Here is a 27837-nt window from a genome sequence, read left to right as displayed (position 1 = left end):
CCAAAGGATATTGGTCTATAATTGCTAAATTTAAACCGATCTTTTAAGATATTCTCTTGAATTAGAAAAGTCCTTTTGATCAATGTCTGGCTTTCTCCTAGGACTGTAAATTAAGAAGAGGAGGAACTGGAAGACATGAAAATTATCTTGAAAAACCAAACAACCTCAGTTTCATTTTTCTTCCAACACGTAGCTCTCTAAAGACAGATGAACTATGGAACTATGAACTTTGTAAATAAACGGTGAAAGGACTCCAGTTTTCTTGAATATTTCCGAATCATCACTGTAGAGACTTAAAGCTTCAACTAATAGTATCCGAGTCTCTCGACCAAGATAACTGAAGTAAGTCGACAGATTGGAGAGGCACTCTTGAGAAAGCACTATTCATTGATATCTGCCTTGGCCCTTTTGACGACTCAGTGACTGAAACGTATTCAAGTACGTTCTCAAACAATCTTCGAATCATTTGAAATGACAAGATGACAATTTGATGCCTAGTTGAAGGAAAGGTTTCAAAAATGCTTGCGTATTTTGTTCGTGTAAAGATTGGTCTTCTAAATGTCACGATCATGCAATTTTTGAAGTCTAGGGTCATTCAAAATTTTGTAAAAAGATCAAACATTTTTTACAGTCTATGCTAATCGTATTGCGACCGGAGAAAACTTCTATTTTTTAAATTTTTCCCGCCGTAGACCACAAGCGCCTAAAGTGGACATCTGGGACATATCTTGACATGAAAGATTATAATATCCTGACAAAAGAAACCGCAACGCTTGCCTCCCAAACAAGTGAGTGTGTAACCGCTCTGAACTATGACTGAAATCTTTCATAACTTAATGCGCAATCTCGTTATGCTGATAAATGCTAGAATAGCTCTTGGAAATGTTAATAACTTTGAAAAAATAAGGTTTTTGCATAGCAACCGAATATCGTTTGAGAGCTTTCCTCAATATCTCGACACATCCATCTCAAGCGGCTCTTTTATCGAACAGAATGGAAATTTCATCTTCAAGTACGTTTTTGAAAATAGCCAGGATTCTTATTGAGCTGTTAAGTATACCACTGGTTGAGTCGGTGCTGAGTAACAAGAGCACGTTTTTAAGCATGCTTTCTTGCACAAACAAACATTCACTGTAATGTTCGCTGAACCAGGTGTCATACGAAAGAATAGGAAATGGCAGTCAGTGTTATGACGATACGTACACAAACAATCAAGGCTGAGGTCAAAACATGATACAGAACAAGAGTGAGTGCAGTTACCAAATACTTACCTTTCCCCGTTATTCGGCGAAACAGGGAATTGCTATCTTTTTCAGGCACAGAGCAGTTCCAACGGCGATACTTAAACTGGTACTGACACTGTTTGTACGCCAAACTTGCACCATATCTTATTGTAGGTAAAAGCTCCCGATTCGCCTCACTCATACATATTTGTTTCTGATCGTCGGACAATCCCATATTGTGGCAAGGCTGAGGGACGATGCCTACAATAAATGCCTGGTGTGGAATACTAAGCGGCCTGTTTAAACACAAAACAGGAAAGATGTTTGGCTAAGCAATTTACAAGTAATCGCCATCAAAGGGATTATAAAACCATTAGCTCTTTGCAAAGAAATGGATGCACAAGTCTTACAGTGGCATCCAATATACCCAATTCAATTTTTTAGTGGCAGGGAAGGGTTGATTGACTGCCAGCCAAATTCCTCTTGAAGAGCAGCTTTTGACACCCTTACTAACACCAAGTATTAAGAATTTAAGCTAACACCTCACTTTGACGGGAATGATGTTTTTCTTCGGATTTCTTCCAGATGCTGTTGTGTAAACCAGAGACAAACATAAAACCGTCTAGGAAGGAAAGCGAGCCCCTGAATAAAAACAAAGTGGGTGCTAGTGAGGTGATAAGGGATTTGACTCACCATATACTCTGTCCAACTTGAAAGAACGATGTGAGGAGCATAAGGCAAAGGATTAGTGGAACTTGACGGACTCGTCGACGCACCCTCATTGCGAAGTCTAAGAAGTTCTGAAAGAGACAAAAGCTTGTCAAAGCTCGCACTCCCCGCAATTACTTCACGCTCGCTGATTTATACTAATCTCTTTAGCACATGCAGTAAGCACTCAAATAAAGCCGACTCGCTTCCTATAATACCATTTCGCTTCTCCTGATTGGTCGATGGGAACTAAATCCAATCCTGTTTGAATTTAGAAGTTCGTCGAACTTATTGATTACAGATGTAAGAAGTTAAACGCAAAAGACACGATTTCTGCAGACTCTGCCTCGGAGATTCCTGAATAAAATTGGCGTCTATCAGCCAGAGGGCTTTTATACCGGAAATATTTCCAGTTTAAGGATGACCTCGTCAACTGACGGATATGTCACCAAAGAAAAGAGTTGGATTTCAATGAAGGGCAATAGCTTGTTTGACTTTCTGATAATGCGGTGTGATATTGAGCAAACATGGACTAGACAGATGCCACTCAGTCACTAACGTAACAAATCAAATACACACGAGAAAAGATTCCTAGAAGAAATAAAAAAGTCTAAAAGACAAGCCATTTAGGCTTTAAACCCTTAATTTCTTTAATTGACCTTTAGGATCATTTGTTTAATAAGTTTGGAAACGCGTCTAAGTGGCACAAGTTGAAAGAACATATCATTATTTAGTTCCATGGACGATTTGTCACGAATATGTACAACCGCGTTTGCCACACATATACGGGCAGCTTTCATCTGGCTTCGAGTGGATGTTGATTAAAACCCTCGAGAGGAAAAGATTAGCGCTCTGAGATGAGATGCACACTCATATATTGGAATTTTTAGATTATTACGGTCTTACAATTTCATGCCGTGCACGAAAACTAAGAATGTCATACCAGGTTTGTGACCTTACTGTCGTGATCCGATGAATAGACCGACATTCCTCAAGAGTTTTGGGATGTTGTCAGATGACACTGTTTGTTGAAAGTTCACATCTTTTGCTGGCTGCCTTTCAGGGTTCTCGTGCATTGGACGCCAATCACAGCTAAAACTTTTTCCATCTAATGGCGCCCGGCACGCGAGAAATTGACAATCGTGAGGGCACGCAACTTCGGTTCGTTTTCAGTCAACATTTACGCTGAATCTGTTTTGATTTGTAACTACCTTTACTCCAAATTTGGTCGTAATGCGATACAAAACAAGCTGAAAAACAAATCGTTATCTTGGTCATGTTAAACTGATATAACAGAACTCGTTGGTGCGCCCTGAAATATTCATTGTCCTTGGATTTCACTCGGCATCAGTTCGCAGAGAGCAAATATTAGAATATGATCAAACTAATGAGAAAGGCCTTTGATTTCAATGGGTTATTAATAGTTTCTATAATTTGCAAAGTTTTGAAAAATTCTGAGTCTTCAAATCAATTTTATCAAGGTCAAGTGGATGACCGAAAAGCAGATCAAAAGTTATATGAACAAGCTTACATGAATCATTTACGACGAGTGAGCGCGAAATTGTTAATTTAGGCGGAAATTGATCAACTGCTCTAAAAAGATTCCCTCACTTCCCGGTTGTTAACACCGGTAAAACTTGTCAGTTGTGGAAAAATTCGTAACTCTGCTTGAGGTCCGAGTAACAGTCTCATACCACCGCACTGCTACCAGCCTTTAGGCAATGCCCACCCCGAAACGACGCATTCCATATGATACCAGACTAACAGACTGATCGAGTAATTACTCATTTAAAAGGCGTCCTTAACGTCACCGGGCCATGCCAAGGCTAAAAACGTACTTCTCATTCACCGCTCAAGAGGAAGTTTATGCCGAAAAAGAAGCAATTTCGATCTCACTTTTTCTCTGAAGTGCAAAACAGTTTATCCTTTTCACCTGTTCTCAGGATTAACAGTCACTAAAAGTATTTGGGGTTCACCATGGATAATTCAAAGTTTGAATTAATAAATGTGACCATTACAAGACATTTTGGAGCTTGCGTTTAGATAAAATTGTTTAAGACGGTACACCATCATAAAGCACTAGAATTTTTAAGGGATGTGTAGGCAGATAGCGCAAGATTGTTATTTCTCGGTGTATCACTGAGGTGATACACCGAGAAATGAGTGAATTCTACAAATTAAACTCTTGTTATTGATTATCAATGGCTTATTTCACATGGCAACCTATGTTTATCCTGCTGAGAACATTCATATGTGCTAAAGAAGTCAAAGTCAGGTAGTTTTCGCATTCAAGTAAGAACTCCCGAATCAATACCATGATTTTGCTACATCGCAGCCTCAGATCCAGGAGTAGTCAAATTGAAAGAAATTGTCAGCGTTTTTTGCCCAGCTTGACATTAAAAGTTATTTTAATGAATCAGTTCAAGCAGTTAATCGAAACCTGAAAAGTGAATCTGTCAAAAAAAAATATTAATAATCTATTCTTTGGTGGGGGGTAATTCTCCTAGTTTATTCTGCTGGAGTCCTCGGCATTTAGCACGATCATTGAATCAATCATATAAATTCTTACCGCTTCAAAAATAGATCTGAAATCTAACAGTCTAGTTTTCGTGTGGGGGTAACTTTCCCAAATATGGTTCTTCTCCACTTCCTTCGCTTACGCAAGATTTTTCGCGAAAAAAGGGTTAGACCCTCAATTATTTTATTAGGGGCGAAGTTACAGTTCTTATCTGCTTACGCCAATAACCAGACCGAGTCTCGTGCTAAGGTTGCCTCAAAGGTCAAGAGATTGAAAAAAATAATAGCACAACTCTGGCGTTTATATTTCATTACAAGAGATCGATGAAGTTGTCAAAATTTTTATGCAACCTGATTAAACAACATGAATCAATGTCAATGATCCCGTTTCCTTGCAAAAATTAAAGTCCAATTTTTCTAGATTATCCGTGAGAGATATCCCAATCAATTACAAAAAAATGGTTATTATGAATATTTAGAAGAGCGCTTTTCCTATACAATTTCAAGAAGGCAGAACTAGAAATGGATAAAACAGGAATAGAGACCTTCATGTGAAAAATTCATGATTATTTCAACAATCAGGGGCAATAATGTAGGCTGATAACCTGATAACAGACTCGAGGCAAGCAGAGTTTTACTTTAGAGATTTCATATCATTGTGGAATGCATGAAAGTAATATTTGCAAAAAGGCGTGAGAAGATATCTTGCATTCCTGGAACGCGTCAAAAATTTTTGGTGAAAAAAGATTCAAGCAAAGTATTAATTTTGGGGGCGATCGTCGGTTGATACCAGGAGAGAATAAGTTCAGCTGTGAAAATTAAAATACCTCTTTCGACCGAATAAAGGTTATATTTAAACTGGATTATAGCGAAACAGATTTAGAAAAGTGAAAAATTGTGAAATTAAAGTTTGAGTTACTCAGATGAGGTAAGAGGCGCTCGAACCTGCTGCTGCAATCCTTATTAGTTACGACATTTCGCGTTCAGTATAACTAGGGTGTGAGGCGTCCTTCGTGCCATACTTTACCCACCACCCCTTTCACTTGAACGCTCAAAAAATTGATTGAGGTGAGGAGTTATTTCTGTTATGTGTTGTGTTATATATTTCTGATACGGGGAGTTTCATTATCGCAGGGGGCAGTATTTTTTTTTCTTCGACTGTCTGGAAATTTTTGTACGGTATGTTAACTGCTAAGACATGATTACTCATAAATTGTTTATGAGGAGAGATGTTCAAAAATTTAACTTGTATGACTGGATCGTTTGACAAGTGAGGAAATTTTCTAATCTTGTTCAAACCACTGTTCAGTCCCGGGCCTGATCTTGGAACTAAAGTAGACCAGGGTACAAAATTTTCAAGTTTTAGATGTTGTGGAACAACATTTGTCAAACTTACTTTGAAACTGATAGCCATCAAATTTATTGCACGAGAGCCCATACAAGATGTCAAAGTAAAACTGCCATGCTCTACTTCAGATCTAAGACTCGATAACACGAAAGTAGTGATGCTTCACAGACTGGTTGTTTCATTGTTCTTGGAGTTTTCAGTATTACGTTGGTTAGGTTTTGTATTACCAATGTTAACAATAATTGTTGCAGAAAAGGACAATAATTAGACCCAGACAAATAGAAAATAGGAAATTTCCTTGAAGAATTATTCTAAATTCTGTGGATTCTGATCGAAACTGAAGTTTCTCCGTTAAGTTAGCTGGCAAATTTGCAAAGATCCTCATAACACACCAGTAAATTAATTTTCTTTTTAAAGCGAAAGACTCAGCATGTTGAGTAAATTCTTCTGTGAAAAATGAGAAAAAGCAATTCTCTTCTAACCGTTATTTCAGAAGACGAAAGGTTGCTGAGGTTGAAGATAGCTTGTTCATAACCACAAATTTATGCAGTAATTTTTATGACCATAAGCAAAAATGTGATATCTTTACCCTAGTCTTTGCTAAAAAAAAGGTGTTTTAAAGTAAACTGTGACTAGAAGAAGAAGAAGAAGGCGGTGAGCAGGGATGCAGGGACTCGACGCGGCGTTCCCTCAGTGTTCGGTACGTACTTTCTCTGTGCTTTGACGTTCCGAAAATTTCCAGCTGAGAGCTAATTGTTTTAAACTAGAAGCATATGACAACCTTAGGGAAAGTGGTTGGAAATCTTCACGTGCAACTTTCAGGTGATGACTTATGCCATTACTCAGCAATCACACTACGTGCAATACTGAAAAGAATTTGTAGCTGACGTTTTGTGATCGATGGTAACGGAAATTGAATCCATTCGATTCATGGTGAAAATATAGCCTTGTCGGACGTTCTCGTCCGCTTGCCACATGTTGCAGTTTTTTAATTGCAGCAAATATATATATTTTTTTTACTCTTTCACTCCAAAGATCTTATTGTTAATTCTCCCGTCGAGCCGCTACTCATTTCTTTGTAAATTACGAGAGTTTAGTGTTAGATCAAAGTAACAACTTCTACATTAGTTTGAGTATTCTCATTAACTGTTTGCTGGATAATGTACATATACTATGGGGAGAAGTTATATGTTAATCACTTAAGATGCACCATTACAATATTTAACCAAACAGGAGAGAATAAAAGTAAATGAATTGAAAAATGAATGAGTACATAGATAAGTCAATAAAACGATAAATGAATTGATAATGAATAAAAAAATAGTTTATCTCCTAAAAAAATGGGCGGTAAAGAAAATATATAGAGTTAGAACGCTTGAGAAAGAAAAGAAGAAAAACTTTTAGAATCCGAAATTGATCTATGGTGCCTTAAAAAGCAATTCGCCACGTAGTAATTATTATTGTTATTATTATTATTATTATTATTATTATTATTATTATTGTTGTTACCAGTTATTTTCCTTTTCGTCTATGTTATTATCATTTTTATTGTTATTATCACCATCACTGTTATTGTCTTTCGTATCCTTATTATCGTCATTACGATTATTATTATTACTTATCTCAATACAAATATATGATTATTCTCGTTATTTTAATTTTGAGTAAAGGAGGATGTTGAATATCTGTCACGAACATAGGGGCCTGACCCTTGTCTTACATGAAGACTCGAGGAGGGGGGGGGGGGGAGGGGTGGGAACCACCCCATATTCCGGTTGGATAATTCTTTGCTCACTGAGCCACAGAAAATTCTATGATGAAGAAGAGTACATATTAGGATCGTTATTGTTGCCATTTTTCAAGGATCTGGCACAATTTTAAATCGTAGAGCGTTAAACCGGGTTGATCTGTCAATTATTGGCTTATTGGGGATTAAAGGTATTATGAAGTCTAAGCTCTCGGGCCACCAAAAGTCAGCCAGATAACTTTACTCAAAAAGGAAAGGACTCTATGAATACGTCTGCGTCGAATTGAAAATAGATATTAAGTTTCGTTCCGAGGTGGTCCTTGTTTTGAACCTACAAAGGCGATCAGGGTAAGTTGCCCTGACTGCGATGAATTGAATCTGGTGGAAGAGAGTAGTTCTATAACCAGTTAGTGTGAAGCGTCGAAAAAAATTATGCCCCCCCCTCCCCATGTTAAATTATACTTGAGGATATTGGCACCATGACGTAAGTGGAAGCAATATAAAACAGTTCTATTAATTCAAACGCAATATAGAAGCGTTTCTAACATGCAATGTTTGAACTTGAGGTTTCCAATGGGATATTAGGTGAACAAAGAAAACGCAACTAAGAAAAAAAAGACTTCTCCAACAATCTGAATAAATCTGGACCGCTCATCTTAAAGAAATATCATTGAACAGATAAATAACCTTGGAAAAACATACTTAAAGGGGATGAACACTGTGTATGATATAAATGGAAAATTCTTAATTTTTATTCTTATAGGATAAATATAAGTCGATTAGCCGTGTGTAATCCGAGCTTTAAGTCTGTAGGTAAAGTCTTGAAAAGACTCAATTTTGCAGATTTCTTTTGGTTGTAAAGACAAGAACACGATTGTAAAACATTTTCTGAGAACAGAGGCCATTGTTCGAAAGTACCGACGGTATTTTATTTTGATTAGAGAAGTATGGTGGGTCAAAACTAATGTTAAATTCTGTCGCCGCCAGCCACACAAAATTGCAAGCCATGGTCTATTTTTAACTGTAATTCGGGCAATTAAGCAATTAGCTTTTGTTGTGGTTGAAGGCATGAGAGCTTGACATGCCAAAAAAAAAAAAAATAAAAAAATGCTTTTATGACTTTGCTACAAAAATGTTTTGCCAATTTTACATTTTAAAACTAAAACCCCAAAAACTTTTAAAGGCTTCATGGCTGAGAATTGAATTTGAATTTAATATTCTTCTTCACTTTAGCGACAGTTCCATCAGTGCAAAGATGTCGTGATATAATCAGGAATAACTTTATAGTGCGAATATGTAAAGGCGACAATGAAAGAATCTTGTCGGTGCACCGAGTAGATATCAATTTATTGTTTGCCTTGGAAAAACAGTAGAATCATTATGTAAGATTTTAGTTTTGTCTTTACTTTTCGCAAAGTTTTTCAAGCGTAAAAAGTTCTGTTATTCGAAACTAAAAATGATTTTGTTTGCACCATACTTTGGCTCTAACTGTGAGCGTCGATCAAACTATTGTTTGTAAAAGCCATTCAGCGATTTACAAGCGATCACGTGGTCAAGCTAAACAAAAGGTCCCAAGAGTATTGAAATGCCTGATCGATTTCCAATGGTGCTTTGTTGAACGCGGTTCGAGCGACATGAAAGGGAAAAGCGATGCTACGATCCACTGCCTTTTCCCAGAGATTTTGGCAATAATTTTTAGTTATTTGGACATAAGGGATAAGGGAAGAGTTTCCCAAGTCTGTTCAAAATGGAGAGACGCGGCTTACAACCGTTTGGTATGGCGCGGCGTTCAAGCAAGACTACACTTGAGAAGGTCGAATCCATATCTATTCCCTTCGCTGGCGAAACGTGGTATTCGAAAAATCCGTATACTGAGTCTCAAAAAAAGCTTGAACTACGTTATACAAAATCTACCGAATATAGAAAGCTTAAATCTGAAAGGATGCTATAATGTGACGGATATTGGAATTGGACATGCGTTCGTTAAAGATCTCTCGTCTTTGACAGTGTTAAATCTAAGTTTGTGCAAACAAATCACCGACACTAGTCTTGGACGAATCGCTCGATTTTTGAGCAATTTAGAGGTGTTGGATCTCGCTGGATGTTGTAATATAACGAACACGGGACTGCTACTTTGTGCGTGGGGCCTACCAAAGTTAAAATACTTGAATCTTCGAAGCTGCCGACACATCTCAGACACCGGCATCGCACATCTCGCTGGATTGAATGCGAGTTCGGCGCGCGGAAACAAGAATTTAACTACTTTGTGTTTACAAGACTGTCAAAAGATCACCGATAACGCACTAAGCAACATAGCTAAAGGACTAGTACATTTAGAGTCCATCAATTTAAGCTTCTGTTGTGGTATTACGGAAAGTGGACTAGCTCATTTGGCTGGTCTGCGAAGCCTTCGCGAATTGAACCTTCGATCTTGTGAAAGTATTGGCGATGAAGGAATAGCACACTTGGCAGTAGGAGGCCTTAATTTAACGTACCTAGACGTAAGCTTTTGCGACAAAGTGGGAGATGCAGCACTAAAACACATATCTAATGGACTTCATCATTTGAAAAATCTGGGCTTGAATTCTTGTCATATTACGGATGATGGTCTTTGCAAGGCTGCGCGAAGTCTACACGACCTTCGCGTTTTGAATATTGGCCAATGCACGCAAATCACGGACGCAAGCTTGATTTCTATCGCCGAAAACTTGACTAGTATAACAAACATTGATCTTTACGGCTGTACCAGAGTCACCAAAACAGGACTGGAGAAATTAATGCATCTACCTCATCTTCAAGTTCTTAATTTGGGCTTATGGCAAAGATGACCCATCGCTCACACAGCTGTGGCTTAGTTGCTCGTAATTTTATACACCACATGTCGCAGCTAATTCGGGTAAATTCGATTTACTCCTGATACAGTGTGTTCATGAAATACAGGCCATTCTCGAGATAGAAATCGAACTTTTTTCCAGTCGATTTCTTCGTGTATTTTTAGTTCAATGCCATTGTTTTCCAATGTCACTCATGAATTGAATATGTGAATAAATTTTATGCGAAGTGGTTTGTATCGGGAACCTTTTGTACATAAGGACAGAGTTCACGAGAATTTCAAATGCAGTACGCAAAATAAAACTACATCACGTCCTTCATCTGTGGCAACGTGTTTTGTGAACCAATTTCGCCAATTCACATTTCCATTTTAGGTTTAGCATACAACATATCTTCAATTGTGTTACTCGGTCACCTGTCGTTGGCGCTAGAGTATCTTTGATTTTAAGATGTGCTAGGCAAATTTTCCTCTAGGCGGCATCTTTCAAACACTTCCTCGCACTAGTAAAACGGAATAGATCGCTTTCAACTTTGCCATACGAAATTTACAGAGTATAAGCGGTCTCGCAAGGAAGATTCCATATGTAGCGTGACCTCCAACGAACAATTCGAATGTTCTCTTAGTTTGGGGTTGCAACCAGGTTCCTTATCAAATTGCTCAGAATCTGATAGCTCAACAGATATTGAATCCCTTTAAGTAGAAATGTTAGGAATATGAGCGCAACTGTGTTGTTTCATACATTATTCTATATGCTCAGATCAAGAAAGCATTGTTCCTTTTTTGTGCAACGAATATTTAGGGGATTTTTTTTTGGCCATGAATTTTCCGAAAGTGGAATTTTCTTACTTCTTAGAGGTTTACACGCAGTGTATATAAATTGAGCTTGGAGTGAGAAACCATTTTCACTTAAAAACACAAATGTCTATGCCTTGCGAAAACTGAAACTCAATCAGTAATAATACGGTGAAAGATAATTTCCATAAAAAGCATACAATGACATGCGTGTGATTTTTTTTTTTTATACGAAAAGAGGTAAGCTTTATGTTGACCTTCTACGCCACATCCTAAGCAATGACAAATGTAAAACAGGTAAGGCCAATTATGCGCATGAAAATCTAAGTTTTTCAGATTAGGCCCGTTCTCTGCTTGCGTAGAAGTACTTGCGCTTTTATTGCCTGTAAGAATAGGATTGGTTAGAACTCCAAAACTCCAAGTAAATTCGGGCTTTACAACCATTGTTGATCGGAGCCTGGGCCAGCACATAACACAGGAGTTAGTTCCTGGTTTACATGAAGTTTTCCTTATATCGAATAAGACATGTTGGGTCTTTGTGGGCTGGTTTTATGGGGACTTTTTCCGGCATTCTCTCGGCTCGTGTGCGTGAGCACTGACATGTCTCACTACTGATCAATATTTCTGACCCTGATATTTTTCATTTGGGTCGTTTCCATAGAGACGGGATTTTGATGTTGTAATGCTTCTTCAGTTAATGACATTTACTTCTTTCTAGTTGGTGTAGCGCTCGTAATAAGCAATTACAACTACGCCATAGACACGCAGTCGACAATTTGTTGCTGAGCAATGAAAAACATAGGACATAAAGCAATTTCGTGAGCCTTCGGTATGTTTGATAACTTGAGAGGAGTAAGCTTGCTCCAAATTGAGCAAAGTATTCCTGATTATCGTAAACGGCAAACTGCCAGTTGGTGACGTTTTGGCTTCTAAGATCTACGACTGGGGTTGGATATGACTGAATGTTTTAAATATCATTATTTTCATTTTGTCCTTTCCTAAAGCTGAGAACATACATGGCTTTGGAGGAACGATTAAAACTGACACGATTGCTGCGACTCCGAGATTTTGGTTAAGACTCAGGATTTCTCATCTTATCACGACCATCGCAATTTCCTCAATTGTGATTGGTGCACCAACTGCTTTATTTTCACTAATCATTTTGAAGAGCTGTAATCGGAAAGTGTCATCGGATAGTTGGCTGTGATCGGACACCGATAATCGGACAGTTGAAGCAGCCAATCGAACTAAGTCCATCAGCTAAATCCACCAATCACAGAATTGATCTCAATAACCATGGCAACAACCACTAATCCTAGGAAAAACTGGGAATTTCCAAAATGGAGGAATTTTTGACTTCATACTCGTGAAAAAGAAATCAGACTTCCGTTTTGCGGTCGCCCGATTTTGTTAATCACTCGTATGATTACAGACCGAATTAGATTCCACTCAGTCCTCTTTCCTTTCCGAAAGAAAAAAAGTCAAAAGAAAGAAAACTCTGAAAATTACGTTATTTTACTTTCCACTATTCAAACTCACAAACTCAATTTTCAAGAAATGCATCAGAATCGCCTGCAGTAAATGACTGCTCTTCAGTTCATGTCACTACAATACAGCGCGAAAACTGTCTGACTATCAAAAGTATTTAACAAGACTCGAAAATCGAAAATCATCAGCTAATTTTAATGCATAGAGATCCACTCCCAGAACGCTCCAGTAACTAATAAATTATGATTCGTTTGTCTGGCGCGTGACACTTCCTTGGGCCATAGTCGGACGTCAAGAAAGGAAATTCAGAAATAGTGACCTGCATTTTTTATAAACTTATTTAAGTTTGTCGTCAGACTCAATAATAACTTTTGAATTCAAGCCCTCAGTATGAATTTATCGATCTCTTCCGTACGAATGTGCAAAACCACAACTGACTTTCCTGACAATAAAGGGTTAAGGTGTGTCTCTAGTTGAATACCTACACGAAAAGTTTGTTAATTTTATTCAAAAACTGAAAGATAAGATCTTTGATCGCTCTGTTTGGTGTTATCTTATGACGGTAAGGGCGATAAAGAAACAATATATCAACTCCTTTGGAACAACATAAAATCGTGAAAACTTGAGCTTACCGTTGAGAAATAGTATAAAGTATTTTGAGCCGTATTTTCATGCTGGCACCAATTTTAGCTTACGTATCAATTCCGCCCTATGCTGTTAGAGGCTAATTAGAAGGATCTTATAAAATACCAAACAAATACTGATTCAATTTAAAAACAAACTGATATGGTTCCACTCAGTGTAATCTATTATAATGTTTCGAATGACAAGTCTTGATTTAGAATAGGTAGAACACTTCAAATGACGAGGATGTGAACTGCAGTTTTCAACTTAAACTTTAAAGCGATGCAATTGTCTCTACACTCAAGATGCAAACATTATTCAACACTGTTTTCAAGTATAGGCTGTTCTCTTCTCAAAACATCTTTCATGCCAATTTGGCAATGTGTTAGATTGTCAAAAGCATAGCAACAGGCGATAGTTTTCATAGGACTAGTACCAAAAAATTATCAATCATCGTAACTGAGCTTCACTCACGCCGTGAAATGCTTTAGGCAAACGTGGTGGTGCACGCGATAAACACAGGAACTGGCTGGCTACTCTCTTGTGAGTGCATCATAAGGCAAGCTTTCAGATATCATGTTGAGAGTCCCCCTACAGAATTCACCCAGTTCGATGAGCGAAAATTGCATAATTAAATTTTTATTCACCGATATTGTTTTTCTCTGGAAGGGAATAAATATGCAGTCAACCGATTTGCTTTATTGTCACCTCCTCTCATCGGTTTATTATGCAAACCTACTGGCCCTTTGCAGATCGTAGGATAAGTTTACGGGTGGGCTTCGAATCGTAAGAAGTTATTCTAAGAAATGTATAGCAAGGCCATTTGATGGGCGAACACAAATAATTGTTGCAAGCGACTTCAAATCTATCAGTGGCCGAAGATGACAGTTATTTAGGGTCGGAATATTTCGAGAAACTTTTTGATAACAAAGAAATCATTCCCAAACAATTTAGCCCATTCAGAAGGTCTTCTATACCTTCAGCCAGTTTTTTTTAACAGAACTTGAAAATTTATTGGCCATATCATCTTGGATGCCTCGTTTCAGGCGCAATTCAAATGACGCATCATGCTGCCCTTAGAAATTGATCGAAATTGAGGCACATTGCATGTAGCTTCAACTAGTTTTGAGAAATAAAAAATGATGAAAGTTCAGGAACCATCCTCTCTATACTTCGAATGAACCATTCTAACATCAGCTGAACAGTTGTTCAATTTCTAATGCAGGAATATCATTGTCACTCATCTATTTATTAGCATCGACTAAAGTTTGCTACCAAAGTTGTCATGGATCAGCAATCAATTCAGCTGTACTTAACAGTGCTACATTGTAGAATGTGCGAGCGCAGACCTTCAATCACAAAAGTAACTCACCTTTGATTTGTCAGCAGGGATAGATCTTGCTTGAGCCTCGCTGGGTTTTTCTTCCGACGATTGTCCCCGACGGTATCTGTGTGAAGAAATTTGCGTATTTCAGTGGTTGCCACAGCACCCAAGCTGAATGGACGTGAGAGATGTGGAATAGCACCGGGTAAAACTGGGTTATTACTGCAGACGCATTAACACACAAAAAATTTAAAAATATCTTAATCTAACCGCGAGAATTAAGTCGCAGATAAAAATAACACACATTTTCAAATCCAGGAAATCCAAAGATTGGGTGTAAAAATAAACATTCTGCGATAAAACATTCGTTTGACGACTGTCTCAATCAAGTCTCTCACAATACCCACGTAAGGAAAAGCATGCATGAATAAACAATTATTCATGTCTGATTCTCAGAACCTTATTACTGAGTTCGAACTGCGAAAAAAAAAAGAAATATGGCTGGAGAGCTGATTGATGGCAAATGACTGAGAAATGCCTGAATTTTTTTAGGGAAAGTATAGCTCTAAGGTTGAGTCAGTGGAAAATGTGAGTCAAGCGGGTTGGAGTTGATTGGGCTCTTCTACTTTTGTTTGCTACAGAATTCTGAACATATTCCAAATGTTCAATATGGAGGTACCGATTAGTAAATTTACACACAGTTTACAGTTTTGTGGAAATCTTTGGGTCATGTAAAACAAACACGCTATAATCATTACGCGTGGGAGGTTAAATGGATTGTGTTATCTTGTTTGCATTTCCCGCTTATTAAAAATGGTTACAATGAAAAGGTAACAAAAACGAGGGCCAACTGATCAGTAGCATAGCACCAACTAATTTTGACGGGATGTTCAATACTCTTCCTTGGTTGAATGCTATCCAACTCTTCTTAGATGCCTATCGTCACCTGTTTTGTGAAGATATTGGTTCTCAGGTGTAAATCTGTTTAAATTAAAGGGTTTACTTAAATTTAGTCGGCTCTCTTTACTCAATTCACTGAGGTCGTGAGGTCGACACTGAAAGAAACCGACTTGATGTTACATGTCCTTACATATCAGGCCCAAGAAGCCTCTAGCATAAGGTATCAATTTCACTTTTAACAGATAAATCATTTGCTTTTCGCGCATCGATGGAAACGCACTACTGATGTGTAACTATAAATGAACACAAATTAAAGTGTCCATTTAATTGAGTTCTAATCACGGTTTCACAGACCGCTTTCCGTCATTAACAGCGGGATGTAATCGATGCGGCCTTTATTAATGAGAGGGCGAAAAAGGGGTTTGGCGCCAGCGTAGTTCCAGCTATCAGCGCATGCAAAATATTCACAATAAAACTTTTATTAAAAGGTTCTTGAATTGCCATCTCAAACACCAATTGTGTAGTTATCAGCTGATCTCAAGTAACATCTCAACCAACGGATTTAAAAAATGATGACGGTGTACACGTGATAAAAATGCAGCTTGGGAACAGGTCGTGGTTGTTCAAGTGAAATACGTAACATGCCATTGTTTGTAAAGTCCTTACGATAGATGCAATCTATACTTTCTTTCTTTATTTGACCGCCTGTTATAGCGTAACTTGCCAATTATTTATCTGCAGTTCAACTGGTATATTTTCCACCCGCGTCATATCGGTCGCTCTGATGTTCGGATGCTCCCCATCACTCTTCACCTTTTTTGTCTCGTTCGCCAGAAAAGTTGGACATCTTTTACTCAAGCTCTTTATTCTTTTATTTTGTTTTCTATGGATTTACTCCTTCTTTGTTTACTACCTATGGTCTGAGGCAATATTACTTTTTATGTCTCTTTCAACAATTCCATTCCACCTCTTCTGACGTCTTTTGGGTCGCCTGACATAGCTAACACCATTTTTATATACTATTTTTGACGTCACAAGATTTTCTCAAGCGAGAAATTATGCCCCAAAACAAATTTACGAAAATCTGAAATTTATCTTCGAATGGTTTAAATACTTGTCTAGAAAATTACTTATCTCTGCAAGAGATACCTCCACGAAAAATTAATTTAATTTTCCAATCGTTGCAAGTATAAACAGTTATACGAATGCCTGGTTTGAAAATAGAGAAACTAAACGGTGGTATCTCCTGGGAAAGGTGGAAAATGAGTTTTGAATGGTTTGATTACGAATAAATATTTCATTAATCGCCCAAGATAGATACTTCTGGAACACCGACATAAAACTGGAGTTCTTGGATCCGACAAATCAAACTCCCAAATTTAACAAAAACAATTTCCAAAGTCTCTAACGCAGTTTAATTTTAATGATAACGAGTTTTGGAAAAGGAATTGAACAATACCATAGTTCATTGCTAAAAATGTCTAAGATTAAATGCCGCGCAATCCATCTCCTTGGTGTGACACTTCCAGATTTTATTACTGCTTGAGGCACGTGTCTCCTGTTTTTGATAGAAATCATTAGCGCTGCTTCGGGAAATAAAAAAAAACAAGCGCAGGCAGGTTTTTCTCGTCATTTTACATCATCTTCTGTTCAGTCTTGTAAAATTAAGATCATCATGTATAATCGAGAGGAAAGTGTAATCCAAACCACCAAAAAACCCTGCTTTCATTTCTGTCAGCAGTGGTTGAAGCTTTTAGTCTGCCTAGACAAATCAGTCAGTCTGTTCAAATCAGTTTTCCTCACATTGAAATAGCTGCTGGCATAATAGTAAAAATCTTCACAGTATGAACAAACTAAGCTTTTGAAGTTAAAAAAAGTTGTCGTCTTAATTCTGTGACCAATTTCTTTACAAAACGTTGCTGAATCAGTTGCAAAATTTTCTTTTTTCTGATGTAATATGAACAAGGCCATTACTTTTTATTTTTATCATAGGTATGCAAAAATGCGATCATTTTTCAGAGAAAACTCTCATCTTTCTACAAATTTTTAAGAGGTTAAAGTTCTGTCTACCAAGTGCGAGGGCAATGGAAAAGAATAGACTCGAACCTTGAGCCTGTTCCAATTTTGGGAAATTTTTGTGTTTCCCGGAGAAATTTAAAATCAGGAAAAAAAAAAAACAACTGATCCTAAGCGAATGGTTCTTGAAACAAAAATTCAAGGCAGAAACAGAAAACTCGTCACGTCATTTCTATCCCAGAAAAAGCTAAGAAAAACCTGTGCAGTTGTAAAATCCTTACCTCCAGTTTAAAACTTCGAAAGGCTTAGTTTGTATCTGGATCTAACCTGGAGAGAAGATTAGGGCTTGTCTTTCATCTCAAGTCATAGAGCAAATGGCACTAGTTCAAAGTTAACCAGATTGCATGGCCATTTTATAGCAGACAGATGACAAAGAGACTTTGAAAGAGTTAAGAATTTTTGGCATTTTTAAGGTACAATTTGGCAAAGAAAAGAAATACCTTGTTTGGTCTACAGAGGGCGGAGAGATATGATATCTGAGCCATGTTAGTGAAAAGAATCAATTGATCTCATGACATCCTTTTAAGGAATAACAATTAATTCAAAGTTGAATATTTCTACAGGCTAAATTTTATCAGGCGAAAATCAGGCAATGAAAAGACAAAATACCGCGAGTGCATCAAAATGTTTTGCTTGAAAAGAAAAGAAAGAATTTCACTCAGAAATGATTAAGACTTATTGACGTCAATGGCAATAATGTATTCTCACGACCGAGAAATAATGATAAATTCTAAAATGGCAGATGTGATATTTTAGAGAAAAGCACTCTGGGATATCGCCTTATTTTTATCGTCCTCAAAGCTTTTCTCGTTTTCTTAACTTGTATCAAGATCATCACGCTCCGTTATTTGCAATACAGCGCATGATGATTGCAGTATGTACTTTTAATTTTGTTTGCTTAACGGTCCTTTGAGCAAATGCGTTTGTAACCAACCTTGAAATACAGCGATATTGATAACTGTAAAATTGAGACTTTATTTACAAATGTAAATTTTGGTGTGACAAGTTTTTTTATTCAGAGAATAAAATAGAACTATAAAAATGATCTTCAGGGTTCTGCTAAAATGTTGTTATCTATCTTATCTTTTTGTATTGTTGTAGCAACTTTCCGTTTCAACGTTTTATCTAATGGTCACCATGCAGTACAGGGCTGACAATGGGAAAAGTAAATAAATCTTGAATTTGACCCTTAGGCAATTAATTAGGTTAATTAACGATCTTTTATGAAATGTTTTAAATCTAACTTTAGATTTTCTTTACAGATAAGGACAACAAGATAATTCCAGAAGAGGTTATTATAATATATGATAAAAAAACAATTTTCTGTCTGTAAATTTCGAGTTCATATCAACGAACACATGTGCGTGTGAAATCAATAGCCAGTTAGGGATTTTTGATGAAAGAAATGGAATGATATGTGGAAATTCAATCAGTTTTTGTCCACAGTTGTTGAGGTCAGGTTTGGAACAATGTCTCAATAGTTAAAAATTTTATGTTACGTAACGCGATGTGTCTGACATGCATTAGATTTCGCTGCGCTTGGCGAATGGGTCTAGCCTCTGATAAGTAACGAAGAAATGTATGGCAATTGAGAGAGATAGCTCTAAGATCTTGAAAGGTGGTTCTGAGCTAAGTGATCTCACTAGATGAAGCTATTAATTCAGGATTTAACAATCAATTGTCCGCTTGCATGACTGTTCGTTGCTTTCCATATACTGTCTAATTGCATTAACCTTCCCATCGCAGGAGTGAAAAAAAAAGCAGTTTCTCCTCCCATCAATATGACATTGTCAAGCAAATAGGTAACGAGAATATGTAAAGGAACCAGAAACATACACCAGAAAACATCGTTTGTTTTACGCTTAGAAACTACAATTTTTTTACGCCTTATTCACGAAGCTAATCTTATAGGAGAGGCATGGCTGACAATTACAATGAATAGGGATCTTAAGCAAACCTGGACGGCGTCAGCAAGGAGAACGAAGCAAAATCTTATGAGCAGAACAATAGCTCAGCACGTGCGTTTTAAAACTTAGTGCATTTCTTAGCTGTTGCATGCAAAAAGACAAAGTAAAATCACCAAAATTTGCTTGGTCTGAGAGTCGAAACTCAGAGCAAATTTATAAAGTTTCCTTTTGGGATTCAAAAAATGGCCGGAAACAAAATGTTTGAAGCCTGAGGGATGCAAATTTAAGAGCACCTCAAACGAAAATGTACTGGAGCATTGCAGTAACCAGCGCCTGCCATTCCTTGACTGGCTATTTGGAAAGATAGGTGCATGCTGTGTAACCAACCGTAGACCTTTCGGTTCTGAGTGAGTCGAAATGAAACATAAAGGGGAAAAAGATATTTTTCCTTGACATTACAAAAAAAGCCAAGCGAAAAGTGAGGGTATTTCAAAATCTAATTTCTCCTTATAATCTCACCCCTAAATCCCCCCCTATAAGCTCGTGAGAATAAAATAAATAATCATCAACTAAAGAAACTCTTAATTGTAGGTCAAATTCTCCTTGTCAGCACATTAGGAAATGTTTGGAAACTGTATGGAGAATGTACATACTGATATAGGAGTGTTAACGGTTCAATGGAAATATGAGAGCAGAGAAGAATCAGTCAACAGGTAAGTTGCAGAGGAAATTTAGAGGTCATGGAACCGCGTGAACAAGAAATAGCTTGAAAAGTTAAAACCCACTGATCAGCTTAGGAAAAAAGGTTGATCTAAGCACATCTTCATCAACAGTGTTCAGTCTACGGGTACAGACTTTTAGTCACGCGAAACATCTTGAAACGGTTGTAAAAAATTTCAGATAACGTACTTCATTGATATGCTCATAGTTTTATCTTAAATAACTGCGACGAGGGCATTTAAGAAAATCAGTTTTGTAGTTTCTAGCTTCGAAAATAGTTTTGTAACGAAAACATTTTGCTGGTCATCGCACCATAGAATGACTCGGTTCACTTACCACCGGTCAAATTGTTGCATATAGACTGTGTAGGGAGATTGAAGTTAACTTGTCACCGAATAAATACCTTGCATCTGGCCGTGCTTAATTGATGATGAAATTTGAATTTAAGCCGTTTTCAGTGAGATGAAACCACGCCCACACTACCATAGTGATTCCCTGCGAGGTTTGAACTTGGCCTATGCTTTCAAAAAAAGCTGAAGGAATGTTCTATTCTGTTCATACCGATTTCAACTCAATAGCACATGACAAACTACATGTATGCATTGACAAGTGATAAATGAATGGTTTAAGTTGCGTGTGACATGAAATCCAAGCTAGTGTGTTATGCCATTAGCTCCATTACTACATAATTTCTCAAACGGACTGAAAACTGAAAGGCTTAGGACATGTTTGTTGCTTAAAAAGTTCTGTTTTGTTTTTTTCACTTGGTGCAGAAAGTATTAACGACAAGGTTTTTTTCAATGTTGCATGTTGACACAAATCTGGAATTCTAATATTTGACCCTAGCAGATCTAATAATCCAATGAACATCTGCAGACTAATTTTTTCGGAAAGCGTGTCTTTACGTGTACCCTAATACGGTTGGTATATGTCGGTGTTAGAAAAGACGGTGCTTATAGGATCAAAATTTAGCTAGGGCGGCACGGTTTCTCATATGTGGGATTTTAGGCTTATTGCAGCACAATATGAAGAGAAATTATGGCGCTTACAGCAAACGTAACCTGTACTAAACTCGTAGCGTAGTGTATACGCTGGAGCACATGAGGCAAGTGAAACGAAAAGGGGTCTGGAAAGGAAAATGGCTCTCTTCCCCAAATCTCCGCCGTTGTTTTTTTTCGCTCGCCCCAATTTTTTATCCTCTTTATTTACCAGGAACTATGGCGCGAATGGCGAAAAAGAAAACAACCAAGTCTGATAAGATTTAAAGACTTCTGAAACAGATTTCTGTCAATGCTGACGGACCCACGAGGCAAAGGATCGTAAGTCCTTTGGAAAAACCGGGACATCGGATATTTTGAAGCAAGGAAGATAAAATAAAATAAAAAGATTTCCTTCCTAGGCAGGATTAACGCTCAGTATGAATTTAAAAGGCCTCTAAAAATTAAGTACTGAAAAGCGGTTTAATTTCTGCACAGACTTTGTGGCATATTTTTCATCATAAGGCCATCCGTAACACATCAGGGTCAAAACTAATTTTGTTTTATATCTTACCTGGATAAACAGCCTTCTTAAAGCAGTGGCTTATTTAAGAGAAAATATATTTTAGGGCGTGGTCATAATTTACGCCGAAGTTTTCCTAAGAGATTTTATGGTAATCAGTCTAATCTGCAGTCGGCAGTTCATAGTTGACCCATCCTTGTAGGAGGTCAGTCGAACAAATACCTTAAAACTTAAACAGCTTTAAGACTCTACGTAATCTACCCGATCTTTGACATCATTCAACCACCTCTAATTCTTGTTGTTTGCGAAAATTTTAATACCTGTTACGTAAATTAACTTAACGTTTTCGGCGCCGGTAAAGAGGATCCATTAGCCAATGTCTAAGCTAGAATTTGCGTCTTGAGGATTTTCGAATTCAAGAATGTAATTAATCAAAGTGCCGAACGTTTCCAGACATCACGATTATCATAATCGTTCTGTTGCCATGTTTGCAATTACGTTCTCGAAAGTATTGTCTTTTGCGTCATAATACACAGAAAATAACCCTCGTAACCAATTGTTTCCAATCTTCTATTGCAGCTCTTAAGTATGTTCTTTCAAGAGAAAATAATTGCCTCTTTGTACTTGTTAGTGGATCTTAAGAGTTTTTCTGCCAATCATTCAAGAGACTAAGCATAAATTTTCAAGTGGAAAGAAGACACGGAAACGCTTTACATTCAATACATTTTATCACGATGGTCCTCGCTCGACAAAGCAACTCCTATTCTGGAAAACCATTTGCCCTGTGAACATTATGCACGAAGATTCTTTCAACTGATCGTTGTAACTGTCACGTTTAGATAAGATCCTGCACACATTTTCTGCAAACCTGCAAAATTTTTTATTCCTCAAGTATTGTTCTCTACGAACGTTGTAAATCTTCTTCAGTTTGAAGTTGAGAGGAAGTTTTATGTCCCTCCGTTTACGTCCCTGGTAGAACCATAAAAAGGCAAGGTGATGTTTCACAATTCAAGCAAGGAGAAATCCATTTCGTGTTTGATACACTTTTGAAGAAACTGCGTCACAACTTGTGCAGTATAAAAATTTCTCCTGTTTTCCTCAAGTTCATCATTTTTAATCCGTGTTGACGTTCTCTATTCCTAACCATCTTCGTTCTCTTTTTAGTTTTTTTCCTCCACTTCAGAGTTTTTCCTCTTTGGCAAACTACAGCTATTATATAGAATTCTTTTTCCAGCTGACGAAAATTTTCAAGGACCCATGGAAGTTACTCAAATATTGTTCAACAGCTCTGCGTGCTAAGATATCCACTAACTTATAATTTAATAATCAAAGTTTTGTAATAATTCCTTCCGACGTGCCTATCCTACATTAAATCGATTCCGGTTCATTATTTTCTTCTGTTCGTTCGTTAACTGCCAAGAAGTATGAAGATCCAGTGAATGAATGTTATCATCGATAACCACCAGATCAAACTGCGACACTGCGAAAGTTTATTTAAATTTTTTCTTCACAACCCTTCATGGTTGATAAAAAATAAAACTGTGGATCGCTTCAGGGACGGCGACACAATGCAGTATACAGGATATTTAAGTTCAAGGTTCAAGCAACCGTTGAAGTACTAAACAAATTTAGAGTTAACTTTTCTAATCGTCTTATGTCCAATTCTGTTATCATCAGATAACTGATTTAATTATTGTTTTGATCTTGTTGAATTGCTTCAACAAAATTTTATCCCCTTCATGTTTTAAGAGCGACTAAAAATCTTAGAACGTATGTGGGATATATTCTGAAGACTGCCAGCTACAATTTGGTTTCAAGATCTTTTATATTAAAAATACAGCATAAAGACAGCAACTTTCGCGTTATAAAGAGGAGGAAGGGTCTACAGGTTTCTGACCTTAGGGTGTGGCTCAAGGAAGAATTTTAATCCAAACCCTCCAAACAGAACTTTAGACTCTGAATCGAATCAGACTCTATTACAGTGGTTCACTTCATCCAGCCAAAATCATAAAGGGGTCTAAAATTCTGATTGGGAAAATTTGCGAAATTCTGCTGGGTAACCAGCGATAAACTGGATTTCGTCCTCTGGTCCGTTTCTGAAAGATCCTAAGAACTTAACTGGCCCGTGAAGTTGTTTTGTTTTCATTCACGATAGGGGTTTCAAATATTTGAAAATTATACAATAAAACTATTAGCTAAAGCAACGAAATGGACTGTTTAGGATGTCAGAACCTGCTTTTCTTTGAATACGGCTACGTCCAGTTACCCGGCGGGACTTTCGAGAAGCGGGCGCCAGTACAGTAAGCTATGCTCTTAGCCACTTCATGCCATGAAACTGTTAAAAGGACTGCAGTTGGACAGTTGGCTCTTACAATGATCCCCTATGCACACTGCAAATTGGATTTGTTTCAGATTTACGGAAGCTCGAGTGGTTTTCCCTGAAGGATTTCTCATTATGAGGTTAGAATGATTAAAGAATTTCCTTTAACCATGCATGGTGATGACTGATAAAGTCTTGCTAACTATCGGATATTCAATCACTGACGAAGTTCTAAGATGGACAATTTCCCTGCAGTATAGCGATATTTCAGATTACCAGTGGAGCTGTAACCCATTTTAGTTTTGGACGTCGATTAACAGCGGTCATATGAAAAATAAACCAAAAGCTCTCCACAAACTAATGAATGCTGTAGTCCACAGGAAGATGGAACCAGATTTTACCAATAGCACGTAATCTGGAAATGCCAACTTCTTTGATGATCATGAGAAACGTCAAGGTTTGTCTTAGTCGAGAAATATCTCTTAAATTTTCTGGTTTGTCATTTGCAGGTGAGTTAACTTTCTCTGTCCTGAACTATCATTGTAACCGTTCCGTCCAACCTTTCCAACAGTATCAGTCAAAGGCTAAGATTCACTAATGACATGTTACGACGATCTGGAACCAACTTCAACGATTCTTATGTAGAAACTTGAAGGTTGTGTGGATTATATCAGCGATAATTAACCAAAACGGAACAACACCATACTTGCACTATTGCTCGCGCTCACTGGAAATGAAGGCTTCTAAAATGTAGACGCCTTTTCCAATATGAAAAATAAAACACGCTACATGTACTTATATATTCAACGATTGATATGGTATAGGTGACAGGGTCAACAAAGAATGATGGTATAATCTCAATTCCCGACATTTTATTTCAACAAAATTATACTTGTACACGATCCATCAAGCAATGTTATGATGACTGTAGACAAAAGAGTATCCATTTAATTCTTTTAGACGTCCTCTTTATAATATTTATTATGTAAAAGACAGTTTAAGTAATCAGATAAGGACTTAAATGACACGTTATTATCAAAAAATATAATGAATAAATAAATAAACGTATTTTGTACGCGTAGCGTGCCTATGTTTCTTGGTTTCGTTTAGTCTAATTCCGTTATTCAGCAATTAAGAATGATTTCCAAGATCACAGATTGAGCTACATTTCTATACTGCTGTCAGTTTGAGTTTACAAGATAGAGCATTTATGCCGGAACTCATGAGCAAATCACATTTCAATGATAGCCACTTCATGGAACTTTTCCAAAATGCGTGCATGGTTTATTTTAATCTCACGCTACATTATTGCGTACAAACGCATGTAACTCTAAGCCTTAATTAAAAGGGTAATGACTTTTGAGGTATTCTATTCACATCTCTCCACGCGGGAGAGGGTGTTCTTTCCTTTTTGAGACGATGTGTCACCCGAAAGGGAACCAAGCTGGCGGTAGTTTACAAAGTAGGGATTTCAGGACTTTTTATTGGGTTTTAGAGACTGTCTATTTTAAGCCTTCCTCTTTAGGATTTTGAGAGGTTGACGAGATATTTGGAAAATTCAGGGGTGTTAAGAAACATTTAAAGTAGGTTTGTAGGTTATCCGCGCTATGTTATTGAAAAATATTATCAGCTTTTTGCCAGAATTGTCGCAAAACTTACCAACTGATTAATCCATTGTTGATCAGAAATAAAGCATGGCATACATGCTGGTTTAATAGTATTACATACTGTTTATATTTCCCCAATACTCGTGTGAACAATCTTTGACACTATTTCCCCTCCTAGAAGTGAAAAGTTTTTGCCAACGAAAGGGAATTTTCAGACAAACGTGAGATATTTAAAAGGTTTTGCACGATATCTGGAATGAACTCGTGTTATCAGGAAAAGTTTTAAAGATATTTTTGCAATTTCATGAAATATTTGTGGAAAGGCACAGTCTATCCGATAGCAAATCCATTGACTATACGAGAAAGAGGTTAGTTTCAGTGTTCAGTGATAAACGAAGACGGTTCATTCTCCACTTCAGTTTTACAGCAACATGCAGTCGAGAACTTAAGTGAAGCATATCACTTTCTTTAAAGCGATGTCCTTCGAAAATAGTGTTGGTTTGGCTTCGAGACAAAGCTTCCCAGTAAGTGATAACAAGCCACCACCTTTCATTACCCTCCCACATCTCGCCAGGCCTTGCATTAGCGTGGATATCAAGAACAAATCCAATTTATTTTCTGTTAACGCATAGCGCCATCTTCATTAACAGGATTTTTCTCTGCTAAATTCAAGAAAGTTAGGCTGTATTCATCGCGTATTCACTGAAAGCATTCTTCATTTTTCCTCATCTAAAACAATGCTTACATAGCGCCAACACTGTGGGTTTCGTCTCGACCGTTCCCACACGATCAAAACAACATCGAAAACAAAATGTTATTTAAAGGAAGAGGATTACACCACATAAACATTTGCTAAATGCTTTCATAAAACGCGTTAAGATTTATGACCGGCACTTTACATCTCTCATTAGATTTTTTTTTTTTTGAGTCAGCACCGTCATGTCCACCAAGGTCGAAGAACGAGGAACAAGTTTGCTTAATGTGCTTTTATTAGCAATATTTTCCTAACCTGCCGCCTACGAAATCGTATAGACAAAAAACTATCCGATTAGGTAAGGAAAACGTATTTTCATAACATTCCAAGGGCAGTTTTGTTCTGCGGAAGGCACGCCTTGCAGTTTGAGCCTGGAAAATCATACGACGACATATCGATATTGGATAGACTTACACCAGAAGGAACTTACAGCTGACAGAAACTATGCGATCACGCCAACAGACATTCCATGTTCCAAGAGTTTTCGCCCATTTGCCGCCGGCCGTGCAAGTTCGAAGTAAGCCGAGTGAATAGTTACTACCTCTATGCAAGGTTAAGCGTTAACGATTTGAGCCTAACAGCTTAATCACATCTGATATTTGTTAGGTAGCCGTAATAATGGCTTATAAAGGGGTTCGATTGTGTAAAATCATGCAACAACGTGGCAGACTCACGGTTACTCAGATATGCTTTTGTTCTCTCCTTTCAACAACGGAAACACATTCGATAGAAATAGTCGAAACAAAACAGTGCTCTACGGAGCTTGAATTTTCGGAAAATACATGATAAATGAGGTATCTCTGTCGATCACTGTTTAAACTTAACCGAGATCTTCTGCACACTCGTTTTTCTAAGGGCTTTGTTTGAAGAGCAATTAAATCGAGCGCACAGCCAATTCGCCATTAGCAAAAGCCATAGCTAAATGTACACAACACTAACTTATCCATTTCTTAAAGAAGAGATGCGACAAGTCAATGCACCTTACCGTATGTCCATGTTGACCACCTGAGCTTAAATACTGTTCCTACTGTGTACGTGGCGAAATGAACCGCGATCTTCTCCAAGCAGCGACAAAAGCGACACCAGACTATAAAAGTCAAGAGCGCCTTGCAGGAACCTATTTCAGCAAAGACATGCCTGCTTTGTGTTAATCACTCGCATTGCGGATTAATCTCTCTTACATTCGTAGCTTCTCAGTTTTCCATTCTAAGTAATTGAGATGTAAACCGACAAGATAAAGCGATGGTTTTTTGTTCTAGTTGGGTGGCTTATGTTATTTTAACCTAAGTGCAAAATTCGTATACTACACGGTCAATTCAAATTCCGGGTTGGACAAAATGGATGTTATCCCCACTTAAATACTAAATCACTCCCTGGAACAATCACAGACACCATTATTCACGAATAACCTTAACGACATTTCGTCTAGGACTCGGGAAATATAATGAG

The 27837-nt window shown here is 37.5% G+C and overlaps 2 protein-coding genes and 1 long non-coding RNA gene across 8 annotated transcripts in view; 2 read left to right on the top strand and 1 right to left on the bottom strand.

Annotated features, from left to right (window-relative positions):
- LOC113683816 (protein Wnt-5b) overlaps positions 1-27722 on the bottom strand; it is a 37731-nt gene extending 10009 nt beyond the window's left edge. For 2 of the 6 annotated variants that reach the window (XM_089191863.1, XM_089191864.1), the window contains exons 1-3: positions 2875-3119; positions 1917-2023; positions 1272-1519 (exon numbers count right to left, since the gene is read on the bottom strand). In XM_089191863.1, coding sequence (XP_089047989.1) covers positions 1272-1519; positions 1917-2023; positions 2875-2919 — 400 coding nt within the window. In that variant the 5' untranslated portion in view covers positions 2920-3119. Of the gene's footprint in view, positions 1-1271; positions 1520-1916; positions 2024-2149; positions 2301-2874; positions 3120-14652; positions 14729-27373 lie in introns of those variants that run through there. The other 4 variants (XM_027201095.2, XM_027201094.2, XM_089191865.1 and 1 more) reach the window with 4 other exon arrangements.
- On the top strand, positions 677-2775 carry LOC149035493 (uncharacterized). Its single transcript, XR_016182396.1, has 2 exons — positions 677-788; positions 1809-2775. It is a non-coding gene; the product is annotated as an uncharacterized LOC149035493 (long non-coding RNA).
- Positions 7345-10695, top strand: LOC113683817 (F-box/LRR-repeat protein 14). Its single transcript, XM_027201098.2, has one exon. The coding sequence runs from the start codon at positions 9178-9180 to the stop codon at positions 10369-10371; it is 1194 nt and encodes a 397-aa protein (XP_027056899.1). The 5' UTR covers positions 7345-9177; the 3' UTR covers positions 10372-10695.
- Positions 27723-27837: the final 115 nt, after the last annotated feature.

This window comes from Pocillopora damicornis, chromosome 13 (genome assembly GCF_964200805.1).
Source record: "Pocillopora damicornis chromosome 13, jaPocDami1.2, whole genome shotgun sequence".
NCBI lineage: Eukaryota > Metazoa > Cnidaria > Anthozoa > Scleractinia > Pocilloporidae > Pocillopora > Pocillopora damicornis.
The sequence above is the reverse complement of the archived record's forward strand: the minus strand, read 5'-3'. Positions and strand labels throughout refer to the sequence as shown.